The 21,778-nt window shown below is 43.4% G+C and overlaps 1 protein-coding gene across 1 annotated transcript in view; it reads right to left on the bottom strand.

Moving 5' to 3' along the window:
- Positions 1-21,778, bottom strand: part of LOC103082552 (AF4/FMR2 family member 2-like) — a 416,027-nt gene that overhangs the window by 91,918 nt on the left and 302,331 nt on the right. The window contains exon 4 of the mRNA XM_007449388.1: positions 14,545-14,589. Coding sequence (XP_007449450.1) covers positions 14,545-14,589 — 45 coding nt within the window. The remainder of the gene's footprint in view (positions 1-14,544; positions 14,590-21,778) is intronic.

Genomic DNA, 21,778 nt, shown 5'->3' with positions numbered 1-21,778 from the left:
GATATGTTGAGATTGAAAAACACACGACTAAGCAACTACTGGATCAATGAAGAAATCAAAGGAGAAATTTTAAAATACCTGAAGACAAATGAAAATGAAAATATGACATACCACAATCTATAGGATGCAGCAAAAGGAGTAGTAAGAGGGTAGTTTATAGCAATACAGGCCTACCTCAATAAACAAGGAAAATCTCAAATCAACAATCTAACCTAGAGGAATTAAATAACAAATGAGCTCACTGTCAGTAGGAAGGAAATAATAAAGATCAGGGCAGAAGTAAATGAAATAAAGACCGAAAAGACAACAGAAAAGATCAATGAAACTAAGAGCTGGTTCTTTGAAAAGATAAATTGGCAAACCTTTAGCCAGACTCACTAAGAAAAAAGAGAAAAGGCGCTGATAAATAAAATCAGAGATGAAAGAGGAGAAATAACAATGGATACCCTAGAAATACAAAGGATTATAAGAGAATATTATGAGCTGCTATACACCAACAAATTGGACAACCTAGAAGAAATGGACAGATTGTTAGAATCATACAACCTTCCAAGACTGAATCATGAAGAAATAGAAAACGTGAATATAGACTAATTGTCAGAAAAGAGATTGAAAACAGTAATCAAAAACTTCTCACAAAAACAAAAGTCCAGGACCAGACAGTTTGGTAGATTTGGCCAATTTCTACCAAATATTCAAAAAAGATTTAATACCTATCCTTCTGAAACTCTTACAAAATACTGAAGAGAAGGGAATGCTTCCTAACTGATTTTATGGGGCCAACATTACCTTGATGCCAAAACCAGACAAATAATACAACACGAAAAAGAAAATTACAGGGCAGTATCTCTGATGAGCATAGATGCAAAAATCCTCAACAAAATATTAGCAAACAGAATCCAACAATACAACAAAAAGGATCATACACCATGATCAAGTGGGATTTATTCCAGGGGCGCAAGGATGCTTCAACATCCATAAATCAGTCCATGTGATACTCACATGAAAAAAAATGAAGGATAAAAAGCATATGATCATCTCAATAGATCTAGAAAAAGCATTTAACCAGGTTCTGCATATATTTGTGACAAAAACAAACAAACAAACCAAAAAAACCACCTCTCAATAAATCGAGTATAGAATGAACGTACCTCAACATAATAAAAGCCATATATGACAAACCCACAGCTAACATCATACTCAGTGGTGGAAAACTGAAAGCTATCCCTCTAAAATCAGGAAGAAGACAAGGATGCCCACTCTGGCCACTGTTATTGGGAGTCCTAGCCAGAGCAATTAGTCAAGAAAAAGAAAAAAAGGGCATTCAAACTGGAAAGGAAGAAGTAAAACTCATTATTTGCAAGTGGCAAGTTTTTACATATAGAAAACCCTAAATACTCCATCAGAAGCCTATGAGAAATAGTAAATGAATACAGTAAAGTTGGAGAGTATAAAATCAACATACAAAAATCTGTTGCATTTCTATATGTTAACAATGAGACAGCAGAAAGAGAAGTTAAGAAAACCATTCCATTTACAATCACAGTGAAAAGAATAAAATACCCAGGAATAAATTTAACCAAGGAGGTGAAAAACCTGTACACTGAAAATCATAAGAAATGTTGAAAGCAAATGAAGAAGACACAAAGAAATGGAAAGATATTCCATGCTCACGCATTGAAAGAATTAACATGGTTAAAATTTTCATATTACCTAAAGCAATCTAGGGATTCAGTGCAATCCCTATCAAAATCCCAAGGACATTTTCACAGAAATAGAACAAAAAATTCTAAAATTTATATGGAACCACAAAAGACACCAAATAGCCAAAGCAATGTTGAAGAAAAAAAAAAAAAAGAGCAAGGCTGGAGGTATCACCCCCTGGTTTCAAACTATATTACAAAGCTACAGTAATCAAAACAGCATGGCTCTAGCAGCAAAACAGATACATAGATCAATGGAACAGAATTGAGAGCCCAGAAATAAACCCATACATATACAGACAATTAATTTACAACAAAAGAGCAAAGAACACACAATGGGAAAAGGATAGTCTCTTCAATAAATCATGTTGGGAAAACTGGACAGCCACATGCAAAAAAAGTAACTAGACCACTGTCTCACACCATATACAAAAATCAACTCACAATGGATTAAAGACTTGAATGTAAGACCTGAAGTCATAAAAATCCTAGAAGAAAACATAGGCAATACACTCTTTGATATTGGTCTTAGCAATATCTTTCTGGATATGTCTCCTCAGGCAAGGGAAACAAAAGCAAAAATAAACAAATGGGACTATATCATAACAAAAAGCTTCTGCCCAGCAAAAGAGACCCATCAACAAAATGAAAAGACAACCTATTGAATGGGAAAAGATATTTGCAAATCACACATCTGATAAGGGGTTAATAGACGAAATACATAAAGAACTCACGCAACTCAACAACAAAAAAACCAAACAACCGATTAAAATGGGTAGAGGAGTCGAATAGGCGTTTTCCCAAAGACATACAGGTGGCCAACAGGCACCTGAAAAAAGTTCAACATCACTAATTATTAGGGAAATGCAAATCAAGACCACAATGAGATATCACCTCATGCCTGTTAGAATGGCTACTATCAAAAAGGCAAGAAATAACAAGCGTCGGCGAGGATGTGGAGAAGAGGGAACCCTTATGTGCCGTTGGTGGGAATGTAAATTAGTGTAGCCACTATGGGAAACAGCATGGAGAGTCCTCAAAAAATGAAGACTAGAACTACCATATGATCCAGAATCCCACTTCTGGATATTTATCCAAAGAATATGAAAACACTAATTTGGAAAGATATATGCACCCCTATGTTCACTGCCACATTATTATATAGCCAATATACGGAAGCAACCTAACTGTCCGTCAACAGAGGAATAGATAAAGACGTGGAACATACATACAATGGAATACTACTCAACCATGAGATGAAATCTCATCATTTGCGAAAACGTGGATGGACCTTGAAGGTATTATGCTCAGTGAAATAAGTCAGATGGAGAAAGACGAATACCAGGGAAAAAAAAAAAAAAAAAAAAAAAAGAATTTTAAAAACCAAACCAAACAAAAACAAATATATAGATAACAGAGAACAGAGTAGTGGTTACCAGAGGGGAAGGGGCGGGGCACAGGGATGGCAAAATGGGTAAAGGGAATTGACTGTATGGCGATCGATGGAAATGAAATATTTAGTGGTGAGCATGCTGTCATGTATACAGAAGTAGAAATATAATATGGTACACGTGAAACTTATATAGTGTTATAAACCAATGTTACCGCAATAAAAATAAATTTGAAAAACATGGGCAAAAGATCTGAATGGCCACTTCATCAAAGAAGATATACAAAAATGAAAAAAGATGCTCAACATCATTTGTCATTTGTGAAATGCAATGTAAAACCACAATGATATACCACTATACACCTATTAGAAAGGCTTAGATTAAAAAATAACAATAAGATCAAGGGCTAGCAAGGATGTGAACAACTGAGTCTCATATATACAGCCACTCTGGAAATGGTACAGCCACACTGGAAAACAATTCAGCACTTTTTTATAAGTTTAAACATACACTTGACCCAGCAGTCCCACTCCTAGGTATATACCCAAGATAAATGAAAACATATGTCCACACAAAATTCTGTACATGACTATTGATAGCAACATTATTAATAATCACACACAAAAAAAAAACCTAGAAACAACCCAAATATTCTTCAACAGGTGAATGGATAAACAAACTGTGGCATATCTCTGTAATGGATTGTTACTCAGAAAGTAATGAACTATTGCTGCATGCAACAACCTGAATGAATTTCAAAGTCATATGCTGAGTGAAAGACGCACGATGGAAGGTTTACATTACTGCTGTATGATTCTGTTTATATGACACTCTGGCAAAGGCAACACTGTAGGGACAGAGAAGAGGTCAGTGGTTGCTAGAGTTTGGGGGTGGGGAGAAGAATCTGACTGCACAAGGGTAAAAATGTGGAGGAACTCTTTGGGATATTGGAATTGTTCTGTATTCTGTTAAAGGTAGTGATTACAGGAATCTGTGCATATGTTAAAACTCAAAGGATGGTAACTAACAAATAAAAGCTAAATTTTATTGAATGTAAGTTTTTTAATGTGCTGGCCAGAAATCAATACCACATGCCAAGTGTGGTCTAAGTAGAACAAAGCAGAGGGGATCCACCCCCCTCTTATTTCTAGGTGTTCTAGATTAGGGGTCAGCCAACTACCTCTCTCACAGGCCAAACCTGGCCCACTGACTGTTTTTGTCGATAAGGTTTATTGCAACACAGTCACCAGCATTTTCCATATTGTCTATGGATGTTTTCATGCTAAAACAAACAACAGAGTTGAGTAGTTGAGACTGAGAACATATGCCCTAAAAGGCCAAATATATTTATAATCTGGCTCTTTACAGGAAAAGTTTTCCTTTACAGGAAAAGCCCTGCTCTAGATACTTGTCTTTAATTAATACAGTTTTAGGCAGCAATATATGTCTACTCTAAACACTGGTGGACTCAAGTGAGTTACCGCACAGTTATACTCCTATGAAACTTCATTTTATCAGATTTAGTCCATCTGGTAAGGTGTTTTCCTGATTCTGACCTGTGGCAATCTGACCTGTGGCAATCTCACCTAACTTTATTGTTATCCAGTTGGGTCAGGGTCTGAGTTCTGTAATAATCACTTAAAACCTACTCTTTCATCCCTGTATCCTCATGGTGAAAAGCAGAATGCGTAACGGTTAACAGCATGGATTCTGAAGCCAGACTGCCTGGGTCGAGATCTTGGCTGCGCCACTGGTTAGCTGCTGAACTTGGAAAGTCACCTAAGCCCAAAGTCCTTCCATTTCATTATCTGTATCAGAGCGGGTGATAATAGTATTTGCTCCCTGGCATTGGTATGATGATTATATGAGTTACTATATGTGAAATCCTTAGAACAGTGCCAGCTACAAAAAACTGCTATGTAATTGTTTGATATTATTATTAGTGTGTACATTCAGTTCAGGCCAACCTGAGTTCCAATCCTGTTTCATCTGCTTAGTAGCTGTATGATTATGTGACTTGGAGGAATTTATTCAACCTCTCTGAGGCCTCCAGGTTGCCCTTGACCCATTAATCAGTGGTCTCTGTGTAATGAGCTAAGCCCTGCTGGAGAAAATCACAGTCTACAGACTGGGACCTATGCAAACTTCAGGTCTTCAGGATCACCCGATGCTTGACATTTGCCTCATCATCTTACTGTATCCCTTAGACTGCTCCCTCTCTCCCTTTCAATGACTATTTCAAACCTTCTCCAATCTCCTCAAACATCTGAACTTTCCCCTGACTGCCTCTTACCCCTGCCAGCTTATCAGGAGACAGGCAGGAAATGAAAAATGTAGAAATTCTCCCATATTTACTTCTAATATTTTATGAGTTTGTTTTTAATCTTTCATACATCTGGAACTAATACTGTTGTGTGGTGTGAGGGAAAGATTCAAGATTAACTTAGGGAGAATAGAAATGTTGGAAATATCATTTTCCTATCTCAGGATGGTATGACTTTCCATTTGTTTAAATATGCTTTGGTATCTCTCGTAGTGACCTGGTGTGTTCATATGGCTCTGGGACACTTCCTGTGAACGAACACATAAGATATAAATGGAGTCTTTTTGCCCCATTATACCTTTTAGTTGACTGTCTTCTTACATATAAAGACAATTTCTATATATTTATTTTGCATACTGAAACTTTGCAGAATTGTATTGTTCATAATAATCATTTTGGTTATTTCTCTTGGGGTTTTCAGGAAAACAATATATATAATCTACAAATAATAATCATTTTACACATTCTCTCCCATTTTAATACCTCTTATTTCTTTAGTTTGTTTAATCACCTTGGCCAACATCCAGAACAATATTAAATAATAAGGATGATAAAGAATATCTAACCTTTCTCCTCGACTGTAATGGAAACGTCTCTAGAGTTTCTCTGTGAAATGTGACACTAGCTTTTGGGTTGAGATGGATATATTTTATCACATTAAGGATGTTTCCATCTTCTTCTGTCTTATCAAGAGTAAGTGTTGAGTTTTGTCAAGTATATTTTAGCATTTACAAAGATGATCATGCAGTTTTTTTCTTTCTTATTCTACTCATAAAAGGCATTGCATTAATGGATTTCCTAATATTGAACCAGCTTTACATTCCTGGAACAAAAGCCACTAAGTCACGCTGCATGTCCTTTAAAATACTATCTGATTCTCTTTGTTAGTATTTCATTAAGGAAATTTGCATCAATATTCACAAGTGATATTATTCTGTAATCTTCTTTTTTATATATTGCTTCTGTAAGATTTTGGTATCAATATTATGTACTAGTTTAGCTTTTCTAAAAAAATACGCAGCAAATGTTTCTTGGTCTATGTTCTGGAACAGCTGAGCTATACTATACCTTAATGGTTTGGTTGAATTTTCCTATGAAGCCCCTTCTGGGAGTGATGACTTCAGTAATGGGTGGGACCAGTCTCCATTTCATTGATGGTGATAAATCTGTTTAGATTTTCTCTCTTCTGGAGTCAGTCTCAGTCAATTATATTTCACTAGAAAAACTGTCCACCTCATCTAGATGCTTATATTTATTTGTACAGAGGTGAGTAAATTGCCACTTGTGATTATTTTATTTTCTCTGTATCTGAGAGGTTATTTCTCTTTATCATTCCTTGTTTTATGTATTTGTGTTTTTGCCCTTTTTTTCTTGATGAGGATAGCTAACAAATTATTTACTGCTGTTACTCCTTCATTTAGGGAAAAACAGATCCTAAATGTGCTAATTCTAATGATTTTCTCTTCATAATCCATTACTTTGCAGTTCTTTACCTATGTACTTTTTAAATAGCATCTTTAAGCTCTTGTATCACTGCTTTGGCTCTTGTTTTTTAGATAAAACTGCTTTTTAAAAATTTTTGGCTGCATTGGGTCTTCGTTGCTGAGCACGGGCTTTCTCTAGTTGTGGTGAGAGGGGGCTGCTCTTTGTTGCGGTGCGCAGGCTCTAGGCGCGTGGGCTTCAGTAGTTGTGGCTCGCGGGCTCTAGAGCGCAGGCTCAGTAGTTGTGGCTCACGGGCTTAGTTGCTCTGCAGCATATGGGATCTTCCTGGACCAGGGCTCGAACCCATGTCCCCTGCATTGGCAGGTGGCTTCTTAACCACTGCGCCACCAGGGAAGTCCCAAAACTGCTTTTTTTTTTTTTTTTTTTTTTTTTTTGGCGGTACGCGGGCCTCTCACTGTTGTGGCCTCTCCCGTTGCGGAGCACAGGCTCCGGACGCGCAGGCTCAGCGGCCACGGCTCACGGGCCCAGCCGCTCCGCGGCACGTGGGATCTTCCCGGACCGGGGCACGAACCCGCGTCCCCCGCATCGGCAGGCGGACTCTCAACCACTGCGCCACCAGGGAAGCCCCCATTTTTAAACAATTCAAGCCACTACGCTGGTCATAGCTTTAACTTGTTCCCTAGCAACGTTTCTTCTGCTATATTTTTTCATATGCTATTTTTTTTTTTTAAGTTTTGCATAGCTCTCATAGTGATTCCTTTTTTGATTATTACTAATTTTTTAGGGACAGGCATTCTTCCTGGATCAGTTATTTGCAGGATATGTTTGTGGCAGTGGCGGCCATGGCTTAATATTACCAGACTAGCAGGAATTCTCTTCTGAACACCAGGGTGTGCCACCCAGTGCTTCGGCCTTTACTTCTGCCTTATCAGGAAACATCAGCTCTGCAAGCTGCTCTCAAAGCAGCCTCTGGCTCTTCCACCTTGCCTCAGCAACAACGTGCTTTCCACAAATGTGGATTAGTTATGTAATTTCTCATCCGGTTCTGCCTTTCCTACTTCTCAAAATGCACACGTGTCAGAGTTGGCCCACGGAAGCTCCCATCACAAACCTTCACACCCATGCTTTTTTTGCTGTATGCAGGCCTCTCACTGTTGTGGCCTCTCCCGCCGCGGAGCACAGGCTCCGGACGCGCAGGCCCAGGGGCCATGGCTCACGGGCCCAGCCGCTCCGCGGCACGTGGGATCCTCCCGGACCGGGGCACGAACCCGCGTCCCCTGCATTGGCAGGCGGACTGTCAACCACTGCGCCACCCGGGAAGCCCTCTTTTTTGCCTTTTGTGGTGTGCCCCTTATCCTGAAAATCAGTGCTTCATCATCTATGCCCCAGGTCCATGACCACGGGAATCATCTCTTGGATTCTTCCCTGTTTGATCTTTACAAAATAGTGATTTAGGCTTATGGATGTCTTCTGGTTAGAGCAATTACGGAGTTTACATTTCTTTTTCTCATTCTCCATAATGCTTTTGGTGAGCTACAAGAGAATGGGGCAAGCCTTGCTTTGTGCTTTCATTTCAAAACTTGGAAGATGCCTACCAAATTGATTCTGAGAGGCTACTTTCTCCATGCATTTTCCAGAGACACTGGTTTTACCTTTACACAGATGCACATGGAGTGGTTAACCTCCTTGCATTAGACATTTTTTCCCAACCCAATCCCACTAGCACAGCTAGGACAAAAGAAACTGGCTCTTAAACAACAGTTGGAAGCTATTACGTCTTTCCGATACGCCTAGATTGCTTTTTGGCAAACTAACACATCGTTTCATTACCCTCCCTGTACATCCAAGATACAGAGAGCAGGTGTAAATTCTACACGTGGCTTAAATTCTCACGTGCTTTCATTCAACTCAATAGAAAATAATAAATCACCATATTCGCAAAGAGAAACAAGTTGACAGAAAACAGGCTTATTTTTATAGCACACCCAAGATACATAAGGACTCATATATTTACTCAGCTATTTTAAAGGGCTTACGCTTGTTCGCTCCCTGGACAGCTAAATGCTGAGTTGCTAAGTTACTGGTATTTGACATCATCCCTTCCCTGACATGTCCCAGGTTTGACAGGTTCCCCTGATCCACTGGGCCAGTCACCTCGTTACCCACGTTACTCATTTACCCAATGACGTCTGGATAATCATTTAAAATTCACATCATACACTAGCTGCAAACCCCCAGGTTCCACATGAAAATATTTAAACTGCTTTCCAGGCTCTAAGTGCATTTGGAGGCCCACTGGACGGCTTACCTACATTGTTCACATAATAGTTGTTATAATTAAATTTAGCATCTTTCTTCTGGGTTGGTTTGTGTGTGAGAAAAGAGGAAATGATTATTGGGAGGCAAATAATGGGTAATCTCTCTTATGGGCTAATTTGGTTCCATGAATAGCTCACCTCACACATGCAATGCTATGTATTAAGTCCATTAGTGCTTTGAGTTAGCTTCAGAAAAGGTAATACTCCACATAATTTACCCAGTCAAGGGCATTTTCACCTGCTGACAAATTTACATATTTCCCAGTGTCATTAGGTAGGAACTAGTCATCAGAATAGCAGAGGGTGCAATCATTAGTTAGTCCGTTTATGTGACTCCATCAGTGTTAATGTTAATTATAGTCTAAATTATATTTAGCAGTCGTTGTCTTTCTTGGATGGAACACTATATTACTATTTCAAGAAACTATAATTTTGAAAGTCCACACCAGAATAGGATAGATGCTTTCTGAATCATCCTGGGAGGACTAGTATTTAAGACGGCTATGTAGAAAATCGTTTGCATGATTCCAATTGGAACATTATTTATACATTAATTTGACAGGATATAAAATCAATTGCCTAATTATTGGTTAAATTTATCAAAGAAATTCTACTGAAAGGTGCTTGATTATGCTGCATAGCTATGATAATATAATCAAAATTCCTTTCAGACGTAATTGTCTGATCAGTTTTGCTCCCCAATCCATTTTCTTTCTCACTCTTAAGATGGGCTTTTTCATTCGTTTCCCCTTTACAAGTAAAAACTAGCAAGTACCGTACGTGGCCGTCCTCTAATTATTTGGTAAGTTCTTTCCACACTAAAACTGTGCACTTAAACATAGACCTAATAAGCAGAATTGCCATAATTTAAAATGCTGTAAACACAGATCACGCTGCAATCAAAAGAGGTGCCCATGCCGGTGTTTACAAACCTGATCCATATGGCAGGGAGAAATCTGTATAGACGATAGTTTATCAAATCAAGTTCCCTAAATCCTAGCTAGCAAATTCAGCATCCCTCATAAACAGTGAATTACCCATACAGATGTTTGCTTAGGAAATTATCAACTACGGAAGGTACTTAGCTAGGAAACACAATCTGTTCGGCGTCAAATCTAAGAGAAGTGCTGTATCTGCATTTGTGACTCTAGAAAGGATTTAATTGATAGTCTGTTGATATTTTTAAGTCAATTCTTGCTAAGAACAAATAAATCACACCACTGCAGAAGAAATAATCACTGAACATCCATCCTCAGCTAGTAGCATTTAGTGCAGACTGCTCTCCTTGGCTTAACTCTTCCGGAAATGATTACTCTAGGACCCATAAAACCCGGCGGAGCTAGAAAAGAAGCCGCCACTGCGGCCCAGATTATTACATATGAGCAGTTTAGGAATCCCTCATATGACAGATGAATTGTAACTGCAGAACGCCATCACTAGGGCCAGAGTTGTTATTATTTTTCATTTCTGTCTGTACTCGAGGGTAGCTTGAGTCTAAAGAGAAAATGGCATAGGCTGATGGAAACAGGTACGCACGCAGGCTGGGCTGTGCTGCACAGATTTTGCTGCCTTTAAGTCTCTTCTGATCTGTAAAATTTATAATAAGCAATAATGTACCTGACAAGGAGCAAAGCCATCTGAATTTCCACAGCTTGTTTTGTGGAAGAAGGGCAGGTGGCAGGAAAGGTGTTGTGGGCTCTGATGAATTTGGATTTGTTGGAAAAACTACGTGGAATTATTTTGGCATAACTGAGTGTGTACGAATTAAGGAAACAACAGAAGCTGAAGTGAACTGTTGGTTGATGCCACTGTAATGTTAATCATAAAAGAGAGCGGAGCTTGTGAAATAAGGATGGATTCAGGTAAGCCAACAGGAACAGAGAAGAGGGGGCAGCATGAGGATTCTTAGAGCCGGCTGTTTGCCCTGAGGGCGAATTACTCAGCCTCTCTGGCTTTCCATAACTAGTAACTAATAATAAAATCTTTCAGTTCTGTTGTGAAAAGTAAATGACATAATGTACTTAAGTACTCTGCCTGCATAAAGTGGCACATTGCTACCAGTATTTTTTTTATTAGTAGCAGTAATTTGTTATTGTTATTATTTTATTATTTGAAATGAGATTTGAAAATATTCAAGACGTCCGGAAGAATTAATTCCTAAGACCGGCTCAGATTTTGTTGGCTTGCTGGTATTCCCAGTTAGAGTTGCTAGGAGTAAGTCTGCCAAGCATCTGAGGCAATTTTTTTTGAATCCAGAGATCTTCACTGTAGGTTTGTGACACGGTGGTTGACAGGTATAGTGCAAAGCGAAGAGCAGACTCTCCTTGTGCCTCTGCCACATATACTAGCCTCACCCAGGGTGGCAGGTCATGTATAACCTCTCTGGGCCCCGATTTCCTGAAACACCGGGTTGGCCAAAAAGCTCATTCGGGTTTGTCCATAACATCTTCCGGAGAAGGCGAACGAACTTTTTGGCCAAGCCAATAACAGGGGACTACCATGGTTCCTATGATCAAAATAAGATAATGAGGTTCAAGTGCTCTGAAAGGCAGTCACGGGCTAGAGGGACATACGTTCGTCATATCAGATCAAGTCAGGCCCGGAAGACCAGACAAGGTGGGCTCCCGGGTAGAATGAGAGCCAGGAGCGCGTGGAAAGAGAAGTGGGTCTGAAGGGGAGAAATGGCGAGAGGGACTTTCAAAGGAAGCCAACTGGTTTGAACTCGAACAGCGTTTTGAAAAGGGGGCCCAAATCCAATGCGTTAGGCCAAAGCACTTCCACCGCCGGGGGACTGAGGGGCTGAGAGCGGGGAGAGGCCAGTCGTGTCCTGCTTCGTCTGTACCAATGTGCGATGAAGTGACTTTGCCTGCTGGGCTGTCGAGGGGAAAAACAAAGGGGGACTCGGGGAGGTGGGAAAGTTGGGCGAGCCGACAGACGGAGCTCTCTCCCCGTTGCACGTGCCAGCGGTGTGTACACATTACAGACTCGTTCACGGCAGAGGAGACGGATGTAAGGGTGCAGAATGACCCCCTGTTCTCCAGACGAGGAAATTGAAAAGCCACACAGCTAGGAAGTGATGGAACGTCAGGACCAACCGGCGGCCAGCTTTTCCCACCCCTGGGCCAGAGCACCTTCCTCTGCAGAGCCCCCTTCAGTGAGGGAGAGAAGATGACCTTGCTCTGGACTCTGCTTAGTTGGAAAAGCACTGAGGGGGTCAGAGAGAGGAGGAGAGAAAGAGGAAAGGTATCTCCCCCCTCCGCCCCCTCAAGAAGGAGGCAGATTGGGAGCAAAGTGACCAACAGACTTACTGTGGGATCGTCTGCAGGGCTCCGAGGCCCTCAAACAAACAGGAACGTGAACGTGCCATAACAAAAGTGTCCAGCGAGCACTCTGTTGTGCCGTGTAATGTGGTCTATAATATTTTAAGGAGTAGAATCATAAAATCTGAGCCGTAGACTTCAGAAAGCTGATTTCTATTCCAAGCATGGAGATTGAAACATGTCACTCTTCAATAAAGGAAAGCCCACTCATTAACGGTATTGTCGAGAAAACAAAACAAAACAAAAAACCCAGAATTCTATACAATGTATAGCCCTTCGAAAGAAAAAAAAAAAAAAAGCCCATTCCCCTAGATTCTCTTTCAAGAACAACAGAAAGACTTTTGTTACTTTCTCAAGGGGAGCTGCCTTTTATGAGCTTATTAAGGCAACTACTTTCTTTTCTTTCCGTGTTTAAGTGACATTCTGTTGTTTGTCTAAGTGGCTTCTCCAGCAGCCTGGAGTCGCCAGCCTCTGCCAGGTGTCCAGCCGGCTCCCCTCGCTCGGTCACTGTGTGGGCCACCTAGGCTCCAGGGCCAGGCTGCTCTGAAGTGGAGAATTCCAACTGTCACAAATGAGGTGGTGATTCTGAAACGGGTCTGGCATTCCTCTGGGGTTCAGAAAAGACCCCTGACTTCATCTGGAAAAGCCAGACTACTGTAGGGACTAGAGGAAGAGGTTTCTTTCAGCACCGCCTTTCTTTAAAAGGCAGGTGGCCAAGACCCTCACAGTATTTGGTGTATTTGGTGCATCTGCACTGTCTCCACCCGCTGCAAGGTGCAGGGAGCAAGTGGCTGGGTTCCGAGGGTGCGTCACGCTGTGGATTTCATGGCGGCTGCCCACACTCCCCACCGCCCCCCGCCCCCGGCCCTTGGATCCCAGGGAGAGATGATGGAGGGGTTCCTGGACTCTTACCAAAGTAACCAGTACTCCCCTAACTCAGATCATCTCATCTCTGATCAGAGTGATCGGACTCCCCTCTTTAACAGTCAGTAACAACGTTCTTGGGCTGAAAAAGGTGCACGAATATCCACAGTGGGGGAAATCAGGTGCCCGGTCAGCTCCATGGTAAACAGGTTTCTACTCCTTTTTATTCCTTTGGCTGCATTTTCACAGGGTTTGCTTCCAACACTTACCAGGGAGAGTGTCGGGGGAGCTGAGGTGACTTGGGGAGGTGAGGAAAGGGGATGAAGAATTTCCCCGGGCACAGAGATGGATTTCTTTCCCCAGTGGAAAGCCAGCATGTTTTTCTCCTGGCCACACCGATCATTTCTCATAGTAGACAGCATTTATATACCGCTCGGCAGCTTATAAGGGAATTAGGACAGGCAGCACTGCCCTCTTTTACAGACAAGGAAGGGAGATTCAGAAAGATGAAGCTGCCTGTCCAAATTACAGAAGCGACAAATGGTGGAGAGAGAACCCACTCCCACGATTCCTATTCTTCAAATACCGCAACGCCTTAGGATGCCAACAGGCAGAGATGGGAGATACATTTCTCTGCCTTGGCTTTGGTTTCTCCATTTGGTTTAATCGTGTACTTTGGGAGAGGTCATTGCCACCTTTTGCGGCTCTGTGTTGTCTCCACGCCACTCTCATGCACCAGTTCACCCCCATTAGCACCATCTCCCACAACTTGCCATCATTCTCAAGTCTCTCCTCATCTCCCCTCCACCCTGCCACTTCTCATCCCCTCGTTGTAGGCCACAGTCTCCATGACCATGTCCCATCAGCAACGTAGCAGGAGGCAGCAACGAGGCTGACCTGAGATCCCAGAGAACAGAAAGGCAAAGATTGCGGGTAGGATGCTTGAACAGGAAACATGTCCTAAAGGAGGTGGTGAGTCTCTGTTCAGCCCTGAAAAGACTCAGAAGGATGCGAGAAGGCGACAGAAGCTTGGAGAGATCAGGACACTAGCTTGATTAGAGAGCAAGAAGACGAGGTAAGAAGTGACACACTCCCGGAAACAGAAAAGGAATGACTTTAAACAGTTTAAGCAGATTGACTCCTTCATTATTAAAAGGCAGAGAGACAAAGGTTTAAACTCACCCGCAAGATTTCTTCAACACAGCTTGGGTCACTGGGAAGGCTCACCTAAAACAAAATGAACAAAAAAAGAAAATTAACCATAATATAGTTATTCTCAGAAAAGCATGTTGTATAATATTTTACCCTGTAGGAAAAATTGTAAAGGAAGTAAACATAGCTATACACGTGGGGTTTTTTCCACTATGAAATACAAAGCAGTAAATATCTGCAAATGGCCAATTTTGTTTTCTTTTACGGAAGCCGTAAGACCACAGTGCAAGATGCAGAGAGGGCCTGGCCCTGTCACTGATTTGCTCTGGGACACGGAGCCATCCTCCCCTGTCCCCCGAGTTTCACTTTGCTCATCCATCCAAAGAAGGAGCTCGCCTTCCTGATCTTTGAGGCCTCTTCCACCCACTGACATACTTTACCATGTTATTCATAATCACAGATTTGTAAAAGAGGACGCCTATATGAAACACTTCTGTGATTAGCTGAAGTCCCCTTTTAACTCAGGAGTCCAATCACATGCCTACAGAGAGAATCTCACAAAGTGAACGCCCTGAGCTTTGTTGCTCAGTGTGACACCTTCCTAATCAATCAAAATTCAAGCAACTAGCAGAACTGTACCGAGTACTGACTCTGCATCTGGCACATGCCCTTTCCTTCAGGAGCTCCATAGTCAGTGAGAGCAAGAAACCAAATGCCAAAGTGAAACACCAGCTCTAAAGCTGTGCTTGGTGAGGGACCTGAGGGTGGGACCACCAGCTGGAGGAAGGTCTACCAGGTGTGATGGCACCTGTGCAGGTACGGCCATCCCCCAAACCTTCCGAACTCTCTCCTTCACACCTTCACACCTTCTCCACGATGGCAATTTGATCACCTCCACTTCCCTCCAGTTCCAGTAGGGAGACCATTTGGTCTCTTTCACTCACTGCCTTGGGAGGTAAAAAGCCAGTCCTGTAAAGAGAGTACTGCCACAGAGGCTGTAGGTTCCAGGCCTCTTGCAAGGGCAATTAAGTCCTAATCCCCTAGTTACTCTGATAGATTAAGGTATAAACACGACTATATTTGAGGAAATGGGGAAGAGAACACGGCCCCAGTTTCCCTCGATCTTAAAAAAAAATACATGTTACAATCATCAGTAAATCTTAAGTGAGCATAACAGTCACTACTGTACACACATTAATTTCAACCAATATTTGTTGACTTACCTTGACTACCTACTCCATGTAAAAGTCCCTGCTCCAAGCAGCATAAAATCCCTAGTGGGGATTAGAGAGCCAACAATAATGAGGGGGCCATCCAGCCTGGGTTATAACCCAGTGTGGTTCCGGTGTACACATGTTATTCTGCTGTCATTACCGACAGTGTCCCTTTTCACCCTCAAAAATGTCCTGATTCGGACGACAAATTATACAGTCACCCTTCCAAGAACACGAATACTCTAATACTGAGCGGAAAGAACAGTAGAAGGAAAGGCTGACAAATTGCCTGGGCAGACGTGGTAAAGAACCTTAAATACAGGCTCCTGATAGGGAACCACACGTGGTTTGGTCTAGCAGAGATCATTCATTCATTCATTCATTCATTCAACAAATATTCTTTGAGGGCCAGGGACTGTGCCACCAGGCTCGTGGTCGGCAAAGACACAACGGAAAGAAGCAAAGGGAGACACAGTTTCCTCCCTCATGGAGTTTGTAGACTCAGGAAGAAGACGGGTGTGAAGAATCACATAGGTAATGGACGACTGTTACCATGGTGAGTGCTACAAAGCAGAACATCCCATGGACACCAGTCCTGCAAAATGAAAGGTTCCGTGTCCAAAAAAGTATGGGAAATGCTGCCATGCATCCCCCTCTTGGCAGCCCATGATGCAACTTAGAGGCTCTGAGACACCTATGTAATTGGTTTAAAGCAGCATGTTCCCAACTTGCTTGACTATTGATTGTTGGGTTCTTAGTTTTCACGTGCGTGTGGTTTTTCTTCCAATTAACAATGATCGCCATTCCATAGAATGGGTGTTTGCAGAATATACACTAGGAGAGGCTGGTCTAACATATTACAGGATTACAGAACTCAACTGATTATTCTTAACAGCAAATAAAATCTCATTCCAAGGACTTCCCTGGTGGCGCAGTGGTTAAGAATCCACCTGCCAGTGCAGGGGACACGGCTTCAAGCCCTGGTCCGGGAGGATCCCACGTTCCACGGAGCAACTAACCCCGCGAGCCCCAACTACTGAGCCCCTGTGCCACAACTACTGAAGCCTGCGTGCCTAGAGCCTGTGCTCCGCAACAAGAGAAGCCACCGCAATGAAGAGCAGCCTCCGCTCGCCGCAACTAGAGAAAGCCCGCGTGTGGCAACGAAGGCCCAATACAGCCAAAACTAACTAACTAACACTAAATTTTTTAAAAAATCTCACTCCATTGCTCAAGGCTCTAGCAACCGTATTTTCCAAGACAGCTGTTGAACTTCTAACATATACCTTCCCCAAACACAAAGGTCAAAATGATTACAGCCAAGACTTAAATCTTCAGTGTGGTTGTCCCATTGTATCTGTTGGGCTGCCCAACTCTCATGAAAAGGTCTTTGTTTTCCCTTTGCCACACAAACACACAAATGTTACTTTTGAAATAAAAGTGGGAAAAAAGTATCAGCCACATGCAGACACAGCGAGAACATTTGCCTATGAGTCTCAAGAGTTGGGTGGGAGGCTGATCCTACCCCTTGGGAACAGGACTTCACAACCTTACCCCTCTGAGCTCCAGTTCGCCCAACTATAAAATAAAATTGAGCAAAATAAAAGGACGATAACAGTAATACCTGCTCCTTTCAAAGCTCTCAAGGGTTTCTGCGAGCAGCAAATGAAATAAGGTACGTGAACGCGCTTTGTAACCCGCAAAGCCCCTCATGGTGCGTTGGGTTATTAGCCCCTGCCCTGCTGGTCTCCTCACTGCTTTATTACGAAGCCCAGTCTTCTCGTCTGCACAAGGTAAGATCTGACTCACTCTCGCCAACCGCAAATATCATCTCTACACCTGGTATTATAAATATCCATTTCCTTATGGGGAAATGCTGTCAAAATAGAAAAGAGTTGTGGACTCTGGGGAAGAACTCTGCCGACACGGACAGTCAAATAAATATGCATCCACACCGAGCGTTCAGATTGTTTTTCTCTTTTTTAGAAAATACTGGAATCCAGCATTGACATGGAGTCACCAGTCCCGCAAAGTCATCTAGCCCTGCTCCGCTGCTCTTTTCACCGCAAGACAACTCATTTGAGCCGCAAGTGGTTCCCCCCCCCACCCCCCGCAAGTGCTTTTGAATTAACCAGCGAGCATCTCCTCTGTGCCTAGAACAGTGCTGGGCGAGGGGGGTCGGTGACACAAAGAACCGTCAGACTTGGCCTCTTTCTCTCGGAGTTAACCGTCTAGATGGGACGGGAAAACAAACAATTGAGACCCACCGGGACATACATTGTAAGGTGGTGACAAGGGTAATAGGATCGCATTCATTCGCCCGTCCGCCTATTCATCAGTTCTCCCATTTACTTCTTTAGACAACAAATCCTGACTGAGCTCACACTGTGCTCAGGATGGTGCCAAGGGGAGGATTTAAAGACACCGAAGACAACATAATTTCTGCCTTCGAGACTCCACGCAAATTGGGGGAGACAAACATTTACAGGGGAAACAGACAACACGGAACAGGAGGTCTGACTTGGGTGTCAGGGGTACCTACCGGGTTCACGGACAGAGCTATGTCCGACAGGAGGTCCCAGCCGCTGAGGTCCCCATCGCAGTCCTCGCCCCATAAGGGGGTGAGAGGCCAAGGATCTGACATGGCCGAGCAGTGCCGGGGCCACCTGAGGCCACTTCAGGCTCAGAGCCCCCTGAGGGACGGCACCCAGGTCACTCACTCTGCGCTCTGGCCAGAAGCCGGGCTCAGGCTGGGGCTCAGCCCCCGCGGCCTGGTTGCTCTGTCTGTCTGTCTGTCTGTCTGTCAGTCTGTCTCTCGCAGCCCCGTCCTCTCGCAGGAACTGTGGAGGAGCCACTGGGGCAGGTGTGACAGGAGACAGGAGGGGAACTAGTGGTGACACTGGGATTAGAACTGCCGCCTGACGAGTTGCCAAGCTGCCGCTTAATTCCGGAGCCACCTTCGCCTCCCTTTCAATGCACTCTTGAGTATTCAGAGAGTCCACAAAGCGCAAGTTAGCCACTCAGAGCCGGCGATCTCCTGCATCCCCCTCTCCGCCCCCTCCTCCGGGAGCAGAAAACGGGCTGCACGCCGCCCGGGGAGGCTGTGCTCTCACTCCTGGCCCCAGACTACCCTCTCGGGCTGGGCACGGACGGGGTCCTCTAAGGGCCAGGGGAGGCAGGCGCCCATCGGGCAGGTGCTGAGTTGACTGAGAGCCCTCCCAAGTGCCTACCCTCTCGGCGTGTCACAGTGCAGGCTGCCACCCCATGTAGCCACACGGGGACCACGCGCAGATCATCTGCCTGGTGATAAAGACATATCTTAGGAAATAATCAGGGTACCTTTAAATCATCAAATATTCAATTAACTGCAGCAACAATAAATGAATTGCATAGGATGTTTTAATCATTCTGGAATTAATCAGTTTGGAGCATACTTCTTGGCGATTAGGGTAATACAAGTTATCAAAAATACCCTGATTGTGGCATTGAGAGACACTGGTAGAAAACACGAAGATTCATGTAAAACATTAAAAGAATCATGATCATCACATGGTTAACCCAGTAGAGCGAGATGCGTGTCTCTGAGTACATTTTTATTAAGTGATTGCGAGGGAAAAGAGGTCTTTTTTTTTTTTTTTTTTTTTTTTCCCCTAAAATCACCCTGAAGTTTTCCCACAAAACCTGGCCATCTAAGTCCACTATTCTAGGCATGTTTCACCTTGACAAAGACTTCGCCCAGTAAAATTCACAAATTGCAAGTTTAATTGCCAGTGAACGCTTGGATTCTCCTAACAAGCGCAAGTGACAATGAGTGACACATCACTAACACCAAAATCCATGCTACCGGCCCAGTTAAACAATATCCACGACTGACACCGCTGGCAGCTTCCAAACTAATTCCATTTGTATTTTCATTAACAAATTGCCCCATTCATCCCCACGACTGACTGACGACACAGAGATCCCCTGACACGGCATTACTAACAAAATGAAAACTCAGGTTATGATATTCTAGGAGCAAATGAGTTTTCCGGCTTTTTAAGATGTTTAACCCCCATCATCGGTCATTTGTCCAAACAAGGAGCAGCAGCCTCTGAAGTTCCCATTCGCACTCACTTTGAGATCCCTTTACTTCCCCTCCCCATCCAGAGAGTCCCTGTTTTCCAACTTGGAAAAGGACGAACCCAGTTCAGGTTAAGATCTTTCTGTCCCTTGCTTCCTGCCTCACCTTAACCTGTCCCTATTCTAGTTTGTATTCATGAGTCTATGGTTAAACGGGAACAGTTAACATAAACTGCAGACAGAAATCCTCAGGTGATATAACTTTAATCAAAACAAAGATTTCACAACAGTCACATGGTACAGCCAACCAGCTCATCTTCCCATTTCATTTTAATACAGCAAAAGTCCTGGGTGTCCAAGGAGTTGGTATTTAAAATACTGCTTCCGGCTAATTTTTAAGGGTGTCACGTGGTCAAAATACCCCATGTAAAACAAGCTAATTAATATTCACCATTCGCTCTAAGAGAAGAAGCAATAAAAAGGAGAGCATGATAGTCCCCGCTCGCTGCAACTAGAGAAAGCCTGTGCGCAGCAACGGAGACGCAACACAGCCAGAAATAAATAAATAAAATAAATAAATTTTTTAAAAGTAGAGCATGAAGATCAAAGGAATACACCCCTTGCCATTTTAAGCCAAGTACAGAAAGTGACCCTGTGTCTAGAACCTTACGTGGAACTAAAACTGAAAAAGGAAGACTCAGCGATCACATTTTATTTATTTGAGCAAATCGGTGAGATAATTTACTGTGTTTCCTGGGGGCATAAAGGGGTAGGGGAAAGAGCATGGGCTTTGAAGCTGGAGAGACTTGGATTTTAATCCCAGCTCTGATACTTAACTTGCTCTGTGAACTTGGGCAAGACACTTGAACTTCTCTGAGCCTCTGTTTCTCTATCTACATAAGGGGAATAAAATTCCACTTCGAGGACTGTCGTGAGGTTGAGATGAAGTGAGTCATATAAAAGTACCTTAGCCTGGCAGTGGGTGCATCTGAAGTCTCCATCAACACCTTTTATTCTAAGTTCCCTCTAAGGCTCTTGGAAAGTTGTCAGCACCCTGAACCTTGGAACCACTGAGTACATAGTTTAGTTGCCTTGGAAATTGGCCCCCATGACATCTTGTGAATGTCGCTAATTATGAAATCCTATTCAGGGGCCCAGTGCATAAGGAGTCTCAGGCTGCGGCTCCATCTGGTAGCTCTCACTGAAGGTGACAAAGGAGGCTGGAGATGGGACTTGAGGGGGTAAGACAACAGAGAGCGAAGGGGGGCTGAAGGGGAAGGGTGGGCGATGTGCTTCATTATGGGGACAGCTCTCCGCTGATTACATTAGGTATGGGCAACGGCGGAATGCATATGCAGAAAGGCCCATCATCAGTGGAGAGGACCTAATGGCAGATGGAATTTGAAGTGAAGAGTACTTAATTCAGTGGGCTCTGAATAGCCATTAGCTCACTGTTCATTTATTTGGTCTAATAACTAGTTTCTATAGAAGAGCGAGCTATAAACTGGGGGGGGGGGCACGCGGGGGCCTGAAAGTCTTAAAGAAAAGTAAGGTACACATCTAGAAAGATTACCCTAAGAAACCAAGAGCCCTTCTGGAAGAGGCTGGCTGCCTGACCCACATTCCCCCAGGACGCCCTGCCTCTGGTCACCCGAGCTGTGCCTTCGCTGCCTGCCAGCGAGGCTCCCCGGGGACGGAGCCCCTCCTCCCACATTCTCCAGGCTTCTCGCCCAGATGCCTTAAGCCCGCTGCTTTCACTCAAGCAGCATCCTCCTCCTTCTCTTTGCCGGCCTCCCAGACTCCGACCCAACTTGCTTACCCCTTCCTGCCTGTGCTCTTCCCAGCCTTCTGTCTGCTCTCCGTGTCTGCCCTACAACCCAGAGACCTTCCAGCCACAGTCCCTGCCTTTTGAAATTCCTAGGCATGCGTACGACTCCTCAGGGCCCGCGGGATACCCACTTCTGTCCCATCCAAGTCCTAGCACGGAAACC

This window comes from Lipotes vexillifer, unplaced genomic scaffold (genome assembly GCF_000442215.2).
Source record: "Lipotes vexillifer unplaced genomic scaffold, Lipotes_vexillifer_v1.1 scaffold211, whole genome shotgun sequence".
NCBI classification, from domain to species: Eukaryota; Metazoa; Chordata; class Mammalia; order Artiodactyla; family Lipotidae; genus Lipotes; species Lipotes vexillifer.
The sequence above is the reverse complement of the archived record's forward strand: the minus strand, read 5'-3'. Positions and strand labels throughout refer to the sequence as shown.